Here is an 18,490-nt window from a genome sequence, read left to right as displayed (position 1 = left end):
TGCATTCTTCGTGTATCTCATTAACTTTATTTGCACATCCATAAGCTGTATTACCACATCTCATTGGCTTTCTAAGCACATCTCATTAGCTTTATACCACATCTTATTTGCATTCTTAGTGCATCTCATTAGTTGTATTAACACATCTCATTGGCATTTTTAGCACATCTCATTGGCATTCTTAGCACATCTCATTGGCATTCTTAGCACGTCTCATTAGCTTTATTACCACATATCATGTGCATTCTTAATGCAACTCATTAGCTTTATTACCACATCTCATTTGCATTCTTAGTGCATCTAACTAGCTTTACTACCACATCTCATGTGCATTCTCAGCGCATCTCATTAGCTTTTTTACCACAACTCACTTGCATTCTTAGTGTATCTCATTGACTTTATTGGCACATCCATAAGCTTTATTACCACATCTCATTGGCTTTCTAAGCACATCTCATTAGCTTTATTACCACATCTCATTTGCATTCTCAGCGCATCTCATTAGCTTTTTTACCACAACTCACTTGCATTCTTAGTGTATCTCATTGACTTTATTGGCACATCCATAAGCTTTATTACCACATCTCATTGGCTTTCTAAGCACATCTCATTAGCTTTATACCACATCTTATTTGCATTCTTAGTGCATCTCATTAGTTGTATTAACACATCTCATTGGCATTTTTAGAACATCTCATTTGCATTCTTAGTGTATCTCATTAACTTTATTGGCACATCCATAAGCTTTATTACCACATCTCATTGGCTTTCTAAGCACATCTCATTAGCTTTATTACCACATCTCATTTGCATTCTTAGCACATCTCATTGGCATTCTTAGCACATTATTAGCTTTATTCAAAACCACATCTCATTGGCATATTGACCACATCTCATCTTTTCATTCTTCATTGATCACTGGACCAATTATTTTATTAATTTAGAGAATATACCTTTAACACATTTTTAAATTGCTTTTCTGAAAATCTTTCCAAAAATATTATCAGAGTACCCGTTATAAGATATTGATCCAAAGTTGTTGTAAAGGATTTATTTCAATATGTTTATCTCCCCTTGTAAAGGATTTATTTCAATATGTTTATCTCCCCTTGAATTGGACAATTTGGTAAAGGATGTTTTTTATTTAATCAGACGTCAACACTTTCAATCAGCAATACCTCAAACCAGTACAAACATTTCAACAGAAACTTAGGACAACATTTACAGACACTGAAGGTCGGTGGTTTTTCAGGTGCCATTTATATGGCTTCTGCCACCAATAAAAACTGGCAGCCTTGTAATAGCTAGGAGTACTACAAGTGGCGTTGAAACAGTCATATCTATCAAGAATAGATAAATAACTTGTAAGTTACTGAATTATGACAGGCTAGACTGGCTGTTGTTATACAAATTGTTAAGGGAGTTTTCCAAGGCAAACATTTATTATGCCTCATTTATGGGCATTATGTTTTCTTGTCTGTGCGTTCGTTTGTTAGTTTGTCCGTCCCGCTTCAAGTTAAAGTTTTCGGTTGAGGTAGTTTTTGATGAAGTTGAAGTCCAATCAACTTGAAACTTAGTATACATGTTCCCTATGGTATCATCGTTCTAATTTTAATGCCAAATTAGCGAGAAAGGGTTCAGAGGCAGAACCAGCAATCTTTAAAAAAAAAAGGGGGATCAAACCCAGGAGAAAGTGTGGGTTTTAAATATATATCCCCATTCAAATGCATTATCATTAAAAAAAAAAAAGGGGGGGTTCCAACCAAACCCCTGGATCGGCCACTGGGGTCACAAACATTTTACAGACTTGGAAATAATTTTGAAATGTAATAGACCCGTTATTTAAAACAAGGACTTTCAGACTGGATTTGCATACCAAAAAAAAAAATGGTTTGTATTCCTTCTCATATTCATATTGTTAACAAGAAGTTCTCTTTTTTGACTGAATACATTAACTTTACAAGAAGACATATCCCTCTACAAGACTAGTACCTTAAACCCTTATCTGAAAACTCACTCCATCAATCTCTATTCTCTCTCCCCTATCCCCTCCCCTCTCATTTCTCTCCCTCTCTTGTCTTCCATCCTTAAACCTATTTAATTAAGTATCAATTGTTTGTAATGGTTAGTGTTGATACTTTAAGAATAAGATGTTTTTATATTAAGATACAAGTCCTGTAGAGGGATGGATAATTTTGCATGGAGACATACTTTTCGATTAAATATTTTGATTAACTTTTCAAACCAAAATATTTTTAAACCAAATATAAAAATTTACGTTTTCTGTTACTACTAGGAATTGAACAACAGAATGAGTAACAGTTCATTTTCAAATAAACAAAAATAAAATGAATATGAATATTTTAAAAAGAATACTATTCACTACCAATTATAACCTCCTCAATGGTCCTATGCTTGCCTGATATGTTGGAGGTAAAGGGCTCTATCCCATGTATGGACAAACTAAAGACTTTAAAAGGGATATTTGCTGCTTCTCCCTTAAACAAGTAGTATTTAAAAGTGCAAAGTCTAGTTGACTCTGAGTCAGAATAATGTATCCCGGAAGGGTTGGAGATCTTTCTCCGACTAACACCCTTTACTTTGGGAAATTCCCAAAATTATACTGATAAACCTTGCATTACGAAATTGGTATCTTAAATGCTGTTCTGAAAGTTCCTTTAAAAACTGTAAAATGGTTTTGGAATAGCTGATACATATATGTTCTACGTCTGATTTTTAAGGGCAATTTGATCTAAAATTTGAAAATTTGAAAAACTATTTCACCCTTTTTTAACTTAATCTTTAACATCAAGCATGAATTATGGTTTTATAAAAATTTAAAGGGAATATAGCATTATTCCTTTTCATTTATAAATTTCCATATTATTTTATCTTGAAATTTCCAAATGAAGGACAAAAGGTATTAACATTATTTATCTTTATTTAAAATGTATTAACTTATCTTTTGACATTTTTTTGTTTGTGTTGTTGGTTGCTGTTCACTTACATATATCAAAACAATCCTCAGAAAATAAAAGTGCATACTCTTAAAAAGGTATCATGATATAATTAAATTCAAAATTCAAGTTAAAAGAATGTATCCATTCCGTATCATGATATAATTAAATTCAAAATTCAAGTTAAAAGAATGTATCCATTCCGTATCATGATATAATTAAATTCAAAATTCAAGTTAAAAGAATGTATCCATTCCGTATCATGATATAATTAAATCCAAAATTCAAGTTCAAAGAATGTATCCATTCCGTATCATGATATAATTAAATCCAAAATTCAAGTTCAAAGAATGTATCCATTCCGTATCATGATATAATTAAATCCAAAATTCAAGTTCAAAGAATGTATCCATTCCCTATCATGATATAATTTAATTCAAAATTCAAGTTAAAAGAATGTATCCATTCCGTATCATGATATAATTAAATCCAAAATTCAAGTTCAAAGAATGTATCCATTCCGTATCATGATATAATTAAATCCAAAATTCAAGTTCAAAGAATGTATCCATTCCAGATCATGATATAATTAAATTCAAAATTCAAGTTAAAAGAATGTATCCATTCCGTATCATGATATAATTAAATCCAAAATTCAAGTTAAAAGAATGTATCCATTCCGTATCATTGCAAAATAAGAGATGATACTTTATCTCAGAAATCCTTGAAACTTCAGTACGCAGGAAGTTGTTGAGTTGTGAATCCAAAAAACACCTCACCACTATAGCTGACCATTATTAAGCCTCAGAAACCCAATTTCAGAAATCCTTGAATTGAAGTTCCTGAGAATAAGGTGACAAAAATTTCCACCTTAGATATCATGTGTAAATGATACAAATGTTTGGTAAACAGGAAGTCGTTGAGTAATGAATCTGAAAATGCATCACACAGTTAAGCCGACTTCTATCAAACCTGAAACCAAATTTCAGAAATCCTTGTATTGAAGTTCCTCATAAAAAAGGTGACGAAAATTTTCAACTTAGCTATCATGTGTAAATGACACAAGTCTTCGGTAAATAGGAAGTTGTTGAGTGATGAATCTAAAAACGCACAGCACTGTATAGCTGCAATTTATCAACACTGAACCAAATTTCAGAAATCCTTGTATTAAAATTCCCGAGTATAAGGTGACGAAAATTTTCAACTTAGCTATCATGTGTAAATGATACAAGTGTTCGGTAAACAGGAAGTTGTTGAGTGATGAATCTAAAAACGCATGACACAGTATAGCTGCATTATATCAACCCTGAACCAAATTTCAGAAATCCTAGTATTGAAGTTCCAGAAAATAAGGTGACGAAAATTTTCAACTTAGCTATCATGTGTAAATGATACAAGTGTTAGGTATACAGGAAGTTGACGAGTGATGAATCTGAAAACGCATGGCACAGTATAGCTGCATTATATCAACACTGAGCCAAATTTCAGAAATCCTTGTATTGAAGTTCCGGTGAACAAGGTGACAAAAATTTTCAATTTAGCTAACATGTGTAAATGATACGAGTGTTCAGTAAACAGGAAGTTGTTGAGTGATGAATCTAAAAACGCATGACACAGTATAGCTGCATTATATCAACACTGAACCAAATTTCAGAAATCCTTGTATTGACGTTCCGGAGAATAAGTGACGAAAATTTTCAACTTAGCTATCATGTGTAAATGATACAAGTGTTCAGTAAACAGTAAAGCTGCATTTTTCAACACTGAACCAAATTTCAGAAATCCTTGTTACGAATGTTGATGCTGACAGACTGAATAATGGACAGACAGACAGAGGTAAAACAGTAAACCCCACTTTTTTAAAGGGTTTATTTTAATCCCCATTATTCCAGTTAAAAGAATGTATCCATTCCGTTTCATGATATCATTAAATTCCAAATTCAAGTTAAAAGAATGTATCCATTCTGTATCATGATATTATTAAATCCTCCAAATTCCAGTTAAAAGAATAATTAATTCCCCCAGATTCAAGTTAAAAGAAATGTATCCAATCGGTATCATGATATAATTAAATCCCAAATTCAAGTTAAAAGAATGTATCCATTCCATATCATGATATAAATAAATTCCAAATTCAAGTTAAAATATTAAATGGACCCATTTCTGCATCATGATATAATTAAACCCAAAGCATTTTTTTCTTTTTTTTTTCTATTTTTCTTAAAATCATTAATTAGTAACATGCATATTTTTTTTTCTTTTTTTTTCTATTTTTTTTTAAATCGTTAAAAACCATCACCCATGCATTTTTTTTTTCCATTTTTTTTAAATCATTAAAAACCATCACCCATGCATTTTTTTTTTTTTTTCCATTTTTCTTAAAATCATTAAAAACTATCACCCATGCATTTTTTTGTTTTTTTTTTATATTTTTCTTAAAACTATATATATATATATACACATTTGCCACTATTCACATTTTCATAAATAATTTTTCTGTTTCCTTCTGAAAATCTTTAACAAAAATAATAAAAAACAGTTTATATGGTCATTCCCCCTTTTACACAAAAATTTGACAACTTAAATATGTTATATTTACAATTAAATTTATAAATTATTTAAAAATAACAAAAGTGTGAAGAGATATAGGTACCAAACTTACTTTTCTGAAACATGTGTATCCATGTCTTTGAGTTCAAAGTTCATTGTAAAGCCAATTCTGTCATTACTTTGGAGAGGAACATGTGATGTTCCTATGGATACCTTCATTACTTTGGAGAGGAACATGTGATGTTCCTATGGATACCTTCATTACTTTGGAGAGGAACATATGATGTTCCTATGGATACCTTCATTACTTTGGAGAGGAACATGTGATGTTCCTATGGATACCTTCATTACTTTGGAGAGGAACATGTGATGTTCCTATGGATTCCTTCATTACTTTTGAGTGGAACATGTGATGTTCCTATGGATACCTTTATTACTTTGAAGAGGAACATATGATGTTCCTATAGAAACCTTCATTACTTTTGAGCCGAACATGTGATGTTCCTATAGATACCTTCATTACTTTTGAGTGGAACATGTGATGTTCCTATGGATACCTTTATTACTTTGAAGAGGAACATATGATGTTCCTATAGAAACCTTCATTACTTTTGAGCAGAACATGTGATGTTCCTATGGATACCTTCATTACTTTTGAGCGGAACATGAAATGTTCCTATGGATACCTTCATTACTTTGAAGAGGAACATGTGATGTTCCTATGGATACCTTCAAAAACTTTGGAGAGGAACATGTGATGTTCCTATGGATACCTTCATTACTTTGAAGAGGAACATGTGATGTGATGTTCCTATGGGTATATTAATTTCTGGTAAAAATGGGACATGTTCCCATGGATACTCTAAATTCAGGGGACATCTAATTTACCAAGTTTAAAACTTTAAAAAGAAGTTTAGAAAAGGATGGAGGATCTTTTTATCACTTTATTTAAATTCTGTATCTTTAGGTTTCCCTCCCCCTTTTTTCTGTTAAAATTTGTTCTTTATTTTTTTTTTAAGTGGGGAGGCTATTTCAATTGATCTAAATTTTAATTATTTGGCTTCCATTTTCTGTTTCACTTTGAAATTTATCTAAACGAAAGAGATGTGTGAAACATATTTTGAAGGAAAATTAAGTTATTATAAGTTTATATGAATGATTAGAATATTCTGAGTTTTTTATAATTTGTCCTTTGTCTATTATTAATGGAAAATAACTTTAGGGATTATGTTATTGAGACCGCAACTAAACAACACAAAAAACCTGGACCCTAGAGGTCAATATAGTCTCCAACAAAAACAAGTTTCTATACTATAGGTCAAGTACTTATTTGTATGTTTTTGTGGGTTTTTTTACAACACAAAATTGTTTAAATAGAGTGAGATTTTATTTACTCAATTTTAATGAAAGGAATTCAGAAACACGCATAAATGTTTAAACCAAAGGTTTCTAATTAAATGTTCAATTCATATTTTAAAGTTTAAAAGGTACACTTTGGTTCTTATTTGACAACTTTAAGAAAGACCACTTTAATAGTTAATTTGAACAATTGAATATTCATCTTTATTAAAAACAAAGTTTAAACGGGAATATTTTTTCATTATCATTTCTATCCAAAATTACTGGGGTATATGTGCTCCACAAACTTCAAAGCAACAATGCAATCATCACAACAATGTGAATACAATATTAACACATAACTTACTTCATTCAATGAACAGCAACTATTTCCCCATTCCCTCTTTTATCTCCCCCAGTTCACCAGACTGTGGATGTAACCTTCTCCCTCTTTTATCTCCCCAAATACACCAGGCCCTAGGATTCCCCTCTCCTTTTATATCCCCACTTCACCAGAGTCCCAAGGTTTCCCCTCCCCTTTCTTTAAGCCCTAAAATCCCAGGCCAAGGTATTTCCCTTATTCCTCCCTACCTGCCCAAAATCCAAGTCCCAGGTCAATTTTAAATAGATGTTGCTATATTTGGCTAGGGGTTAATTAAATAGAACAATGAAAGAAAGCATCAGCAAGTCAGCATAAGCTTTACATGTTAATTTATATATGCAATGCTAATTATCCTATGCAGGTATGCAGGTTTATGCAGATTGTGCAGTGTTAGATAGATTGTTATACTTGACTTGCCAGTGTTAACTTTGGATATACTTTATATTTTTGTAAAAAAATGAAATTTGAATCCAGCAAGTTATGTAATAATGTTGTACTCAGACACTATAATAATGCAATATCATTCACATCAAGTTGTTGTAAGCCAAAATCTTTTGCTGAATTAAAAATTTTAAACTTATTTAATTGCAAGAGAAATTTTTTTAAATTATTTTGCTTTATTATATTTTTTTTTAAAAGATATTTAGTAAATTTTGTAGACTTTTTTCTTTATAGATATTTATTAAATTTTGTAGACTTTATTCTTTATAGATATTTAGTAAATTTTAGGACTTTTTTCTTTGAAGATATTTGGTAAATTTTGTGGACTATTTTCTTTATAAATATTTAGTAAATTTTGTGGACTTCTTTCATTATAGATATTTAGTAAATTTTGTGGACTTTCTTTTTTTAGTAAATTTTGTGGACTTCTTTCATTATAGATATTTAGTAAATTTTGTGGACTTTTTTCTTTACAGATATTTAGTTAATTTTGTGGACTTTCTTTTTTTAGTAAATTTTGTGGACTTCTTTCATTATAGATATTTAGTAAATTTTGTGGACTTTTTTTTTAAAGAGATATTTAGTAAATTTAGTGGTCTTTTTTCTTTATAGATATTTAGTAAATTTTGTGGACTTTCTTTTTTTAGAAAATTTTGTGGACTTCTTTCATTATAGATATTTAGTAAATTTTGTGGACTTTTTTCTTTATAGATTTTTAGTAAATTTTGTGGACTTTTTTTTTAAGAGATATTTAGTAAATTTAGTGGTCTTTTTTCTTTATAGATATTTAGTTAATTTTGTGGACTTTCTTTTTTTAGTAAATTTTGTGGACTTTTCATTATAGATATTTAGTAAATTTTGTGGACTTTTTTCTTTTAGAGATATTTAGTAAATTTAGTGGTCTTTTTTCTTTATAGATATTTAGTAAATTTTGTGGACTTTTTTCTTTATAGATATTTAGTAAATTTTGTGGACTTTTTTCTTTATAGATATTTGGTAAATTTTGTGGACGAATTTTAAACTATAAACACTGAACAAATTGTATAGATCCCTATCTTTCATTATAGATATTTAGTTAATTATGTCGACTTTTTTCTTTTAGAAATATTTAGTAAATTTTGTGGACTTTTTTCTTTCGAGATATTTAGTAAATTTTGTTGACTTTTTTTTCTTTTAATAGATATTTATATATTTAGTAAATTTTGTCGACATTTTTCTTTATAGATATTTTGTAAATTTTGTTGACGAATTTTAAACTATAAACACTGAACAAATTGTATAGATCCCTATCTTTGTTGAAGACTATGTTGACCTAAAGACGCAGGGGTTTCATTATCTTTCGTGTTGACCGGTACATTCCTATTTGTAGGTGGTACTTTTCAATGTATTCAATGAACATCTTATATAAAAATTCCTGAATTCAGGCGGTACTTATCTGTAGCATAGGAGGGTAAAAGTACCGGGTACCGCCTCCTAATGAATGGCCTGAAGACGCCTTGTTTTTGTTGTTTGTTTAGTACCCCTCATTGATTTATATATACCAAATATATTCTTTAATTTATCAGAAGCTGCCAAATTCAGATACAGAAACCTTATTTAATATTTTATTAAATTTTAAAAGAGTGGTCAAGGTTAAAATGAACAAATGTGAAATTTTGGGGATGTTTAATAGGAAATAAGGCCACGGTTTTTTAATTTGTTGGTTTACGGATTTTTATCATAAAAAAGTCGGGTCGGTCGGTCGGAAAAAAAAAGAAAAAAAATATCTTTCAAAACAGAAAAAATACGCAAAATAAAATATATATTTCACCTTACTAACAAAATGTTGGTCTTATATGCTGTTTTGTCATCATTTCTTAACATTAAGTTCGTTGAAATATTATTGATCAGTGATCATGAACATCGCATGACATCGTTTAATAATTTCCTGTAAAAAAGGGGGGTTGCACGGACAAAGACGAAATTAAATCGTCATTTCACGAACAAGAAAAACAAATTCGCGTAGCTCTCAATCAATTCCAGAAAACTTGGTGAATAATGATCTTCAAGCACAAAAACTGATAAAGAAAAAAATATAAAAACGTCGTACAAAAATAAGTTTCAACACACGTGTCGAAAAACGTAATAGACTCGTCCACTGGAAAAACGACAATATCGGGTTAATCAGTTGTCATGCAATCCGGTTTTTATCCCAATGATCGATATTTTTTGTTATCTATGAAACATGAAAATTTCAAATGATTTGTTAATATTCAGTACTTTAATTGATGTATTCCACCTGTCCACATTTGGACAAGTCTATTTCTCTGAGATGATGCATCTTACGGACTGATGACAAATAAGGGAAAAATACAAAATAATTGTAAGTGGTTTTAAACACAGGTTTCGTTCCACAAAATTATTTGCGCAAAAGACATTTCAAGGTCAGTTATAATTGATTTGTCTATTTTTAGAAACGTAAATTATTTTTCACAACAGAAAGTGTTACAGTCAACTTTGTTAATGATTAATGCATTTCATTTCATAATAAAGACAAATTTAATTATTTTTCAGGGATAATGCATTTAAAAGGGTCGGCGGGAATAAAAAAGCATGAAAAGTCAATTTTATTTTTATTCTGAAAATCGGCAAAATCGGGTCGGCGGATCCGTAAACCAACAAATAAAAAAACCGTGGCCTAAGGGATATTTTCATTTTTTGTTTTACTTCTGATCTGGTACTTTTTTATAAATGCTCTCAATGAATAATGAAACAGAAGTGGTAATTTTATCCTTTCATCCAGAAGTGAAAATTGCAGAAAAAAATTCCCTTTATTTAAACTATGAAATTTATGTAGGGGACTTTAATGTTCATTTTCTTTCTAAAGGGTGGTGACAATTTAAATGTTTTAACGGAGTCAAAGGAAATATTTTGTATTTTTCATTAAAATTTTCTGGTCTTACCTGTTCGTCCGTTTGTTGGTCTGTTCCTTTGTCTGTCTGTTCGTTTGTTTCTCTGTCACACTTCGGGTTAAAAGTTACTCTGGTATTAGATGCAACTTTTTAATTTTAAATTTTAACAGGATGTGGCTATGTATTTACTAAACGATGGCTAATCTTTGGCAAGCGTTTTACTGCCGGTCAAATGAAGACCAAGGGATGACCATATTTCTATACCCCAGTCAACCCTTGGGGAAGGGACCTATTTTTGTTCTTATTTGTGAAAATAAGTACACATATTTAAAGCTGTTTAGCAGGAATATGCTTCTTACATGTGCTTGTTGCTTTTAAGCAATTAATCATATCTGTGATCCTGCTAACAGATATAATCATTCTGTAGAAGTAAACATTGACCTTGACCTAACACTGCATATCTTTGACCTTATATATAACCATTCTTACAAATAGTTTGATGTTAACTCTATAGTAGACCTCTACCCTATAAAGGAGTAATGACCATTCTTTTCTTGTCAATGTTGACCTGAACTTTTAACCTCTAACTTATGACCAAACTTTAAACGAAAATGTTGACCTGAAATGATTGGATATCTATACTGATTGACCTTGACCTGACTGATAATTATGGTGATCCATTTTGACAGTTTAACATGTGTTGGATAAAAAGAACAGTCACGTTACAAAAACACAGACACACACTCTTTATAAATTTCCAAGTAAAGTAAATTAAACATTAAAAACTTTCATTTAAATTACAACAAAATATTTTCTTAAAACCTTTAATGATTAAATAGCCAAAATTATAAAAAAAAATCTTTTAAAGTTTGAAGAAATTGTGTTACTTAGCAAAGAATGAAAATCTTTCAAAAATAAACAGAATGACCATAAATCAAAACAAAAAGTTCAAGTTTCAAAAATTAACTTTTCCAAACATTTTTTTTAAACTAAAGCAAAAATTAAATATACTTTTCCAATTTTCCTTTTTTTAAGAAAATATACAAAATGTATATGTATTTACCAAAAATTAACCAAAAAATTAGACAGCTGAGACAGTTTGGTATGAAGTAACAAGGCAGCCTAGCACTCTAGCCACCTGTCTCCACCCAACAAACCTCCCAGCTGCCTCAGGGACAGGAGCAACCTCAACCACTGGAGCAGGGATTACCTCCCAGTCCAAAGGAACACCTACATCATTACCTATAACAACATACGGTGTGACTGGAGTGGCTGGAACCTCAACCTCTTCAGGACCATACCAGACAGTCTCTTCAGCATGGTTGGTTGTTGCATCCTCATCCACTACCTCCTCGAACAAAACAGTCTCCTCCTCTGTTGGCAGGAAAGACACTGTCTTCTCCAGGAACCAGTCGGCTGGTTCCTCCACCGTTGTGTCCATACCACACAGCAGAGACAGCTCGATGACCTCCTCCAGAGTTGACTCCAGAACCGAGAGCTCCTCGCCAGCTATCTCAACCTCAACCATATCATCCTCGTCATCAGCCATTTGAATAGCTGCTTCAGGAACCATGACGGAGAATAATCGTGCCCGAGGTACAATAACTGCTTCAAAATGTTCAGGTTGATCATTTCTTGGCAGCTCAGGAGACGCAACTGGGAGAAGTACTGGTTCTGGCTCCAACCCTAAAAGACGACGAGAGAATCGTGGTGCCTCTAGTCGTGGAGCCACATATCCGTATGGCATACCAACTCGTTGGAGACGCCTGTTCATCTGGTTGTCCACGTAGGTCCTCACACTGAAATATAATATATTGAATATAATACATATTCTGCTTTCTCACTTTTTTTTAACATAACAATCACATGTCAAATTGATTATGAAACAAGGTTATTGAGATACTGTAAATTCAGAAATTATTGCATCTATTTATAATTGTGATTTTTTTAGAAATTACCAAATTATTCATTTAAAAAAATCAAAAATTCTGAATTTACAGTGACAAAGAAAATAAATAGAAATTGTTCACTCAGAAAATAAGAATTCATAGTTCAAAGCGCAAGTAAGGTATAGGCCTTTTTCAAATTTTCATGCATGTTTTTTAAAGCATCAACATTTAAAAAACAGGCAAAAAAAGCGTACACCAAAGCGTCTTGATTGGTTAAGAGTCCTAAACAATTGGAATTCAACCGATGATGTGAAGTTATTTTTACTTTGGTGTACAAGCAATTAGATTACCCATAGTTCTTTAGATTCTGAAAAGGCGAATTAAAAACAGAGCTAAGAGTTCCACATACTAAATATCAGAGTCAGAAAGGTAAATTCAATGTTTTGTCAATATACAAGTTATATCGTCTTCTATCTAATATTAACAAGTTTTCATTCAAGTTTGTGGCAAGTCCCAATTTGTCTTACTTGTGATGTCATGAATACACTTGTACCACATGTGGAGCAGGATCTGCTTACCCTTCCGGCGCACCTGAGATCACCCCTAGTTTTTGGTGGGGTTTGTGTTGCTTATTCTTTGGTTTTCTATGTTGTGTCATGTGTACTATTGTTTGTCTGTTTGTCTTTTTCATTTTTAGCCATGGCATTGTCAGTTTATTTTCGATTTATGAGTTTGACTGTCTCTCTGGTATCTTTCTTCCCTTTTTTGTACATAAATTTTCACAAAATTGGTATATTTCATTAATCTGGTAATTGATTTAGCTATATTTATGAACCATCAAGTGTGATATGATATTTATCCACTAGAGGCAGTTAAATTATCAATTTAAAATGCGAGGCTCGCCCGAGCGTTTTTAATATTTAAAATTTAACTGTCAAGAGTTGATAAATATCGTATAACACAAGATTTAGTGGTGGAATCAGTTTCTCTAGGAATTTTTATGCTATAATGGAAGCAAACTTAATTATTCCTTTTTCTGCATTGATCTGTAAAAGATGTGATCTTTCTATACAACATCATCAGACGCCTTTTTTAATAAAGTCACAATAAGAAATTCAGAGGAAAGCAAGAAAATGTGACGTCATAATCGAAATTTGACCAATGAATAGCTAAGATCAAATGAATCACATGTTTATTAAATAAAAATAATCAACAGATTAGGAAAACGATAAATCAGCTTAGAATTAGAGAAATATAAATATATATATGTGCTTCATTATGACAATATATTGTAGTTTAAAATTTTAGCCATCAGACATCCTGCTTTCCCTGTCTGTACCCAAAATGAAAATTATAACCTCATATAAGTGATTTAGTGTTCCATTGTTTTAGGCTATATAAGTTGTCATAATAAATTAATTTGGTGCAAGTGAAAAGATCACCTTAAAGGTTTAAATTCCAGTTTATAAGGCATATTCTGAACCGTGACAATTATTTAGGAACATTTCTGCAAATAGTCTTTCACAAGACAGCTGAGGAGTATTTTTTTTTTTTTGTATTTTTTTGCATATTTATGTTTTTTTGCAAACGCATTTATTCATTTCTATTTTAGTACACAGCTGTATCCTGTATTTGTTTGGAAAGAATATTCATGTTATATCTATTTCCAGTTTTGCCCACTGGCCAGAATATTTCTTTCTCAAATACTTCCAACCCACACTGCACCTTAAAAAATCTTTAATCCTGTGATTGTCATTGTTTTTAATTCATAATGTTACTGACTTAATCAGGCTATTCAACAAAAGTGTTTCATATTTTGACATCTTGGACTTTCAGATATAACACTTCAGCATAGGATTTTGTTGTTTTTGAAGGTTATATGTAAAGAGAGATCTCCTATTAATAGTCCAGCTATCTTTATTCTAAGGTGTTAATATTTGTATTAATGGCAATCATACCATTTATATCTAGATAATATAAAGAATGGCTGGAAAAACATTCAAGAACCATTCTTTAACATTTCCAATTCTGATCATGGGGACCGATGTTCATGAGGCAAACATTTTAAAGGGGAACCATACCCGTAGCCAGGGGGGTTCGCACGCACCCCCCCTTGAAATCAAATAAGCACTGTTAAAGTTTTGTTCAAATTGCGACTGTTAAAGTCGAGTTCATGAGTCCAACGAACTCCCCCTCGCCCCCTTGGAAATTCCTGGCTACGGGCCTGGGAACCAAAATAAAAAACACCATATTTTATCCATACAATTACTCATCAGAGGCACTCAAATCAAAACATTTGAGAACCAAACAAGGAAGTTTAACTGCTAAATTTAAAATTCTAATATGTTATTATGTAGCTGTGAATTTATTTATTTTAGTGGGTATCAATTTTCATGTATTAAGGAAAACTTGGTTTTTCATGGATATTTGATTTAGTGGTTTTGCCAGTCTTTCCATGCAAACCCTATAGAAAATTTGTAATTTGTTGAACATTTCATTTGTGGTACAATGGTAAATGCTACAAAACCACAAAAACTTGTATCCAACAATAATAATGAATCCACAGTATACAAAATATTTGCTTATAATTGACAGAAAAAGAAGGGGAGTCTCTGACTGTACATGAAATTTTGAAATTTTGAAAGTTTAACGATAATAATTTGACCATCTAAAACTTGAAATAAAGGTTTTAACTGTCAAAAAATTAAGTGTTGTTTTTCAGAAAAATCTTTTTAAAATCAAGAGGAGATAATTGTATCAAAATTTACAGGACAAATTGAATAGTAAGTAAGGCATGTGACCCCTATCGTCTTTTTATTTGTTATTTTTCTGTGCAATTTATAAAATGAATTACTCTCATTGAATCATTACCAATTCTATTGTTTAATGTTTTCTCTATAAGGGAATGAAATGCTTCTCTGAGAACAACTAGGTACACCTGCAGAAGTCCAACCCTAAACCCTGATTAAATGTAGTCAAAGAACTTGAAATCGGTTATAAAAATTATATTCAATTAAAGATTTTTGCTGTTGTGTAATACACTGTGCTGTTGCTCAATACTTAGTAAACCTGTTGTCAGACTCAACAATTAAAGTTAAATTTGATCTCAATATCAATAAAAAGAAATTTATGAAAATCAAGAGAGCTTACATCAATAGATATAAATAATTCACTTAAGTTTCATAAGAATTGCTGAAAGCATTGGAGTTTTTTTCCGGAAATCTGGAAAATACCCCTTTTTTATGAATAAAACCCTTCAACTCAGAAACTTAAAATCTAACATCTTGTTGATTTCAAAACAGATAAGTGTCTTTACTTTACATGTTATTTTTGGCATGTCTGCTTATACATGTACAAAGACATTTGAACACAAAACTTCTACATTAGAATGCCTAAGTAAAGTCCCCTTAAGCTTGTACCCAGCACATTCACTAAAATAAAATTTGGCTTGTTTAATTTTCATAAAATTTTGACACAATATTAGCTTTGACCCTTTGAAAAAAATATAAAAAGAGTGCTATAAGCACTCATGATACGCCTGCTGTAGCATTGGTCAATAGATATATGGGAGCATATAGTTGGAACCCCCCCCCCCTTTTACGATCCCCCCTGCTTATACTCATAAACAAGCTTCTGTCCAAGTTTGGTACAAATCTAGGATAGTTTAAGAAAGTTTTTTTAATGTTAAAGTCATATGAAACGAGAGACAAGATGAAAAATAATATTATTCCAATTCTTGAACCAATGCATATACATGATAAACTTAGTCTTTTGTGCACGATTTTATCATTTTTTAGCGCATAAATTTCGTACAATCCTCAATTTTTTTCCGTTCAGTCAGTGTTGTTTTATTTTTTAGTCCTTAAGCAAAATAACAAATTTATGTCTGAAATTCCTTTAAATCTTTTAAAACAATTTGTTAAACATTTGATTTTTTTCCACTTTAGCTGTGGAATTGTAACCTATATTTCTCCTTAAAATAAAATCTACATCAAAGAAAAAGTTTGATAGTGAAAACATGTTAAAACCTTTTTTTCTCTCTCACTCAATACTGTTGACATATTAATCATAAATGCTTTTTTTGATGGGGTTGGGTGAATTTGTCAGAAGTTCAGAAGTCTTAACAATTGTAAAATAGATTTATTAATTTTAAGGTGGATTTTTTTCATAAACACCCAATCATGTACATATTTTAAAAACATCCAAGAGTGTCTAAAGTGTGGAAATGGATTAATATAAGTTGCAACAACTTGTTTCCCAATCAAATGTAAGTGAATATGTTTAAACTTAAAACTAAGAAAAGAGCACTTTTTAAAATAACACCAAAAAAAAAGAACATTAGATAACCTAATCCGAAATAATTTTTTTTGTTCACTTTGAGTCTAGGTCCCGTGATAATCTTGACTGGATTTGATTTCTAACAACTGTTATAACCAACACTTTTTAAATTAATTAAGGTGAAACTGAGATGAAAAAAGAAATGAATTCATGTAAACTTTCTTATACAGTGGTATATGTCTTGGCAATTATCAATATGCAGTGCCCACACTTGTTATATGTTTATGAATCTTATATATGTTTTAAAAACTTTAACTGTAGACTGTACATATGTAATGTTAACTTGATGAAAAACAAAGTCCATTTATAAGTAAAATACAAATAAACAGGTACAAAATTTTAACAAAATTTCCTTCTAGATAATAGCTTTTGATCATAAACAAGCTTCTGTTCAAGTTTGGTACAAATCCAAAATAGTATAAGAAAGTTATTAAAACTTTAATAACTTTAACCACAGGGTGAATGTGTTGTTTCCTGGCATAAAATCTAAGTCCATTTATAAGTAAAATAGGGGAAAAATGGTATTTTGTTTTTATAAAATTTACATCTGGATACTATCTTATGATCATAAACAAGCTTCTGTCCAAGTTTGGTTGAAATCCAGTATAGTTTATAAAAACTATTAAAGTTTAAAAACTTTAAAACACAGAAATTAAACTGAGAATGACCATGGGTGCAAAATACCAATATAAGTTTTGTGTGTTTCTGTAGGGAGTTTATTTTGCACCCTTGAACTATGTATCAAGAGACTGTATGGGCTTTGCTCATTGTTGAAGGCCGTACGGTTACCTATATAGTTGTTAATGTGTGTGTCATTTTGGTCTTTTGTGGATAGTTGTCTCATTGGCAATCATACCACATCTTCTTTTTTATATATTACATACAATGTAGCACCATTTCATCTTTTTCACAAGAATGTGCAATAATCTACTGGTCAGTACCACTTTTTGCTTGTTTACTAATTCATTGAGGTTACATTTTTCTATGAAAAGAGATTGTAAAATAATATAACTTACCGTGGAGCAACTGGAGGTAGGCTGTTTCCTAAAACTGCTACTAAGTCGTTTACTGCGTTCATTGCCATGTCTATGTTATTCGCTATGTATTCTCTATATGTGGGCTGAAAACAAAAATTGAAACCAATGGTGAAAATTTGTTCATGAAAAAATACAATCTAAAAAATATATGAAACAATCCTTAAATCTAACCACTTATTGTTAAGTTTTTACTTTTTTTATAACAAATTTAAACACGCACCTTTAAAAAGTTGATAAAAATATGAATTTTCTCAACCCAAAAAAGATAATTCATTAATCAACCCAACCAAAATAAAGACATAGATTTTTTTTTAAAATGTGACAAAAAAAAGAGCAAAACTGAAAAGAAACAAAAAATTATTTAAATTCAAGGATTGCTTCTAAAGACATGTCATGACCACCTGACCACTGCATTCAACCAATCCTATGGCAGTTCATCCTGTTTTGTAACCCAAAACCACAGTAACTGAAGACTTTTAAAAGGAGAAAAGGAATTCTGTTTACACAAAAAAAATGTAATTTTCTCAACAAAAAAAAGAAACCTATAAAAATATGTATTCAAATAATTGACCCAAGTCTACATATCTGCTGAAATGAAATTTTAAAACTATTTAATTACCAATTTAATGACAAAAAATTAGAAAATTCATTGTTTTTGTAAACAATT

The 18,490-nt window shown here is 30.8% G+C and overlaps 1 protein-coding gene across 1 annotated transcript; it reads right to left on the bottom strand.

Annotated features, from left to right (window-relative positions):
- Nucleotides 1-11,592: 11,592 nt before the first annotated feature.
- LOC143066943 (uncharacterized) lies at nucleotides 11,593-18,315 on the bottom strand. Its single transcript, XM_076239816.1, has 2 exons — nucleotides 17,803-18,315; nucleotides 11,593-12,358 (listed from the first exon to the last, which is right to left on the bottom strand). The coding sequence occupies exons 1-2, from the start codon at nucleotides 17,868-17,870 to the stop codon at nucleotides 11,641-11,643; spliced, it is 786 nt and encodes a 261-aa protein (XP_076095931.1). The 5' UTR covers nucleotides 17,871-18,315; the 3' UTR covers nucleotides 11,593-11,640.
- Between the last annotated feature and the right edge of the window lie 175 nt (nucleotides 18,316-18,490).

Source organism: Mytilus galloprovincialis, chromosome 3, assembly GCF_965363235.1.
Source record: "Mytilus galloprovincialis chromosome 3, xbMytGall1.hap1.1, whole genome shotgun sequence".
Classification (NCBI taxonomy): Eukaryota; Metazoa; Mollusca; class Bivalvia; order Mytilida; family Mytilidae; genus Mytilus; species Mytilus galloprovincialis.
This window is presented reverse-complemented; position numbering and strand designations above follow the sequence as displayed.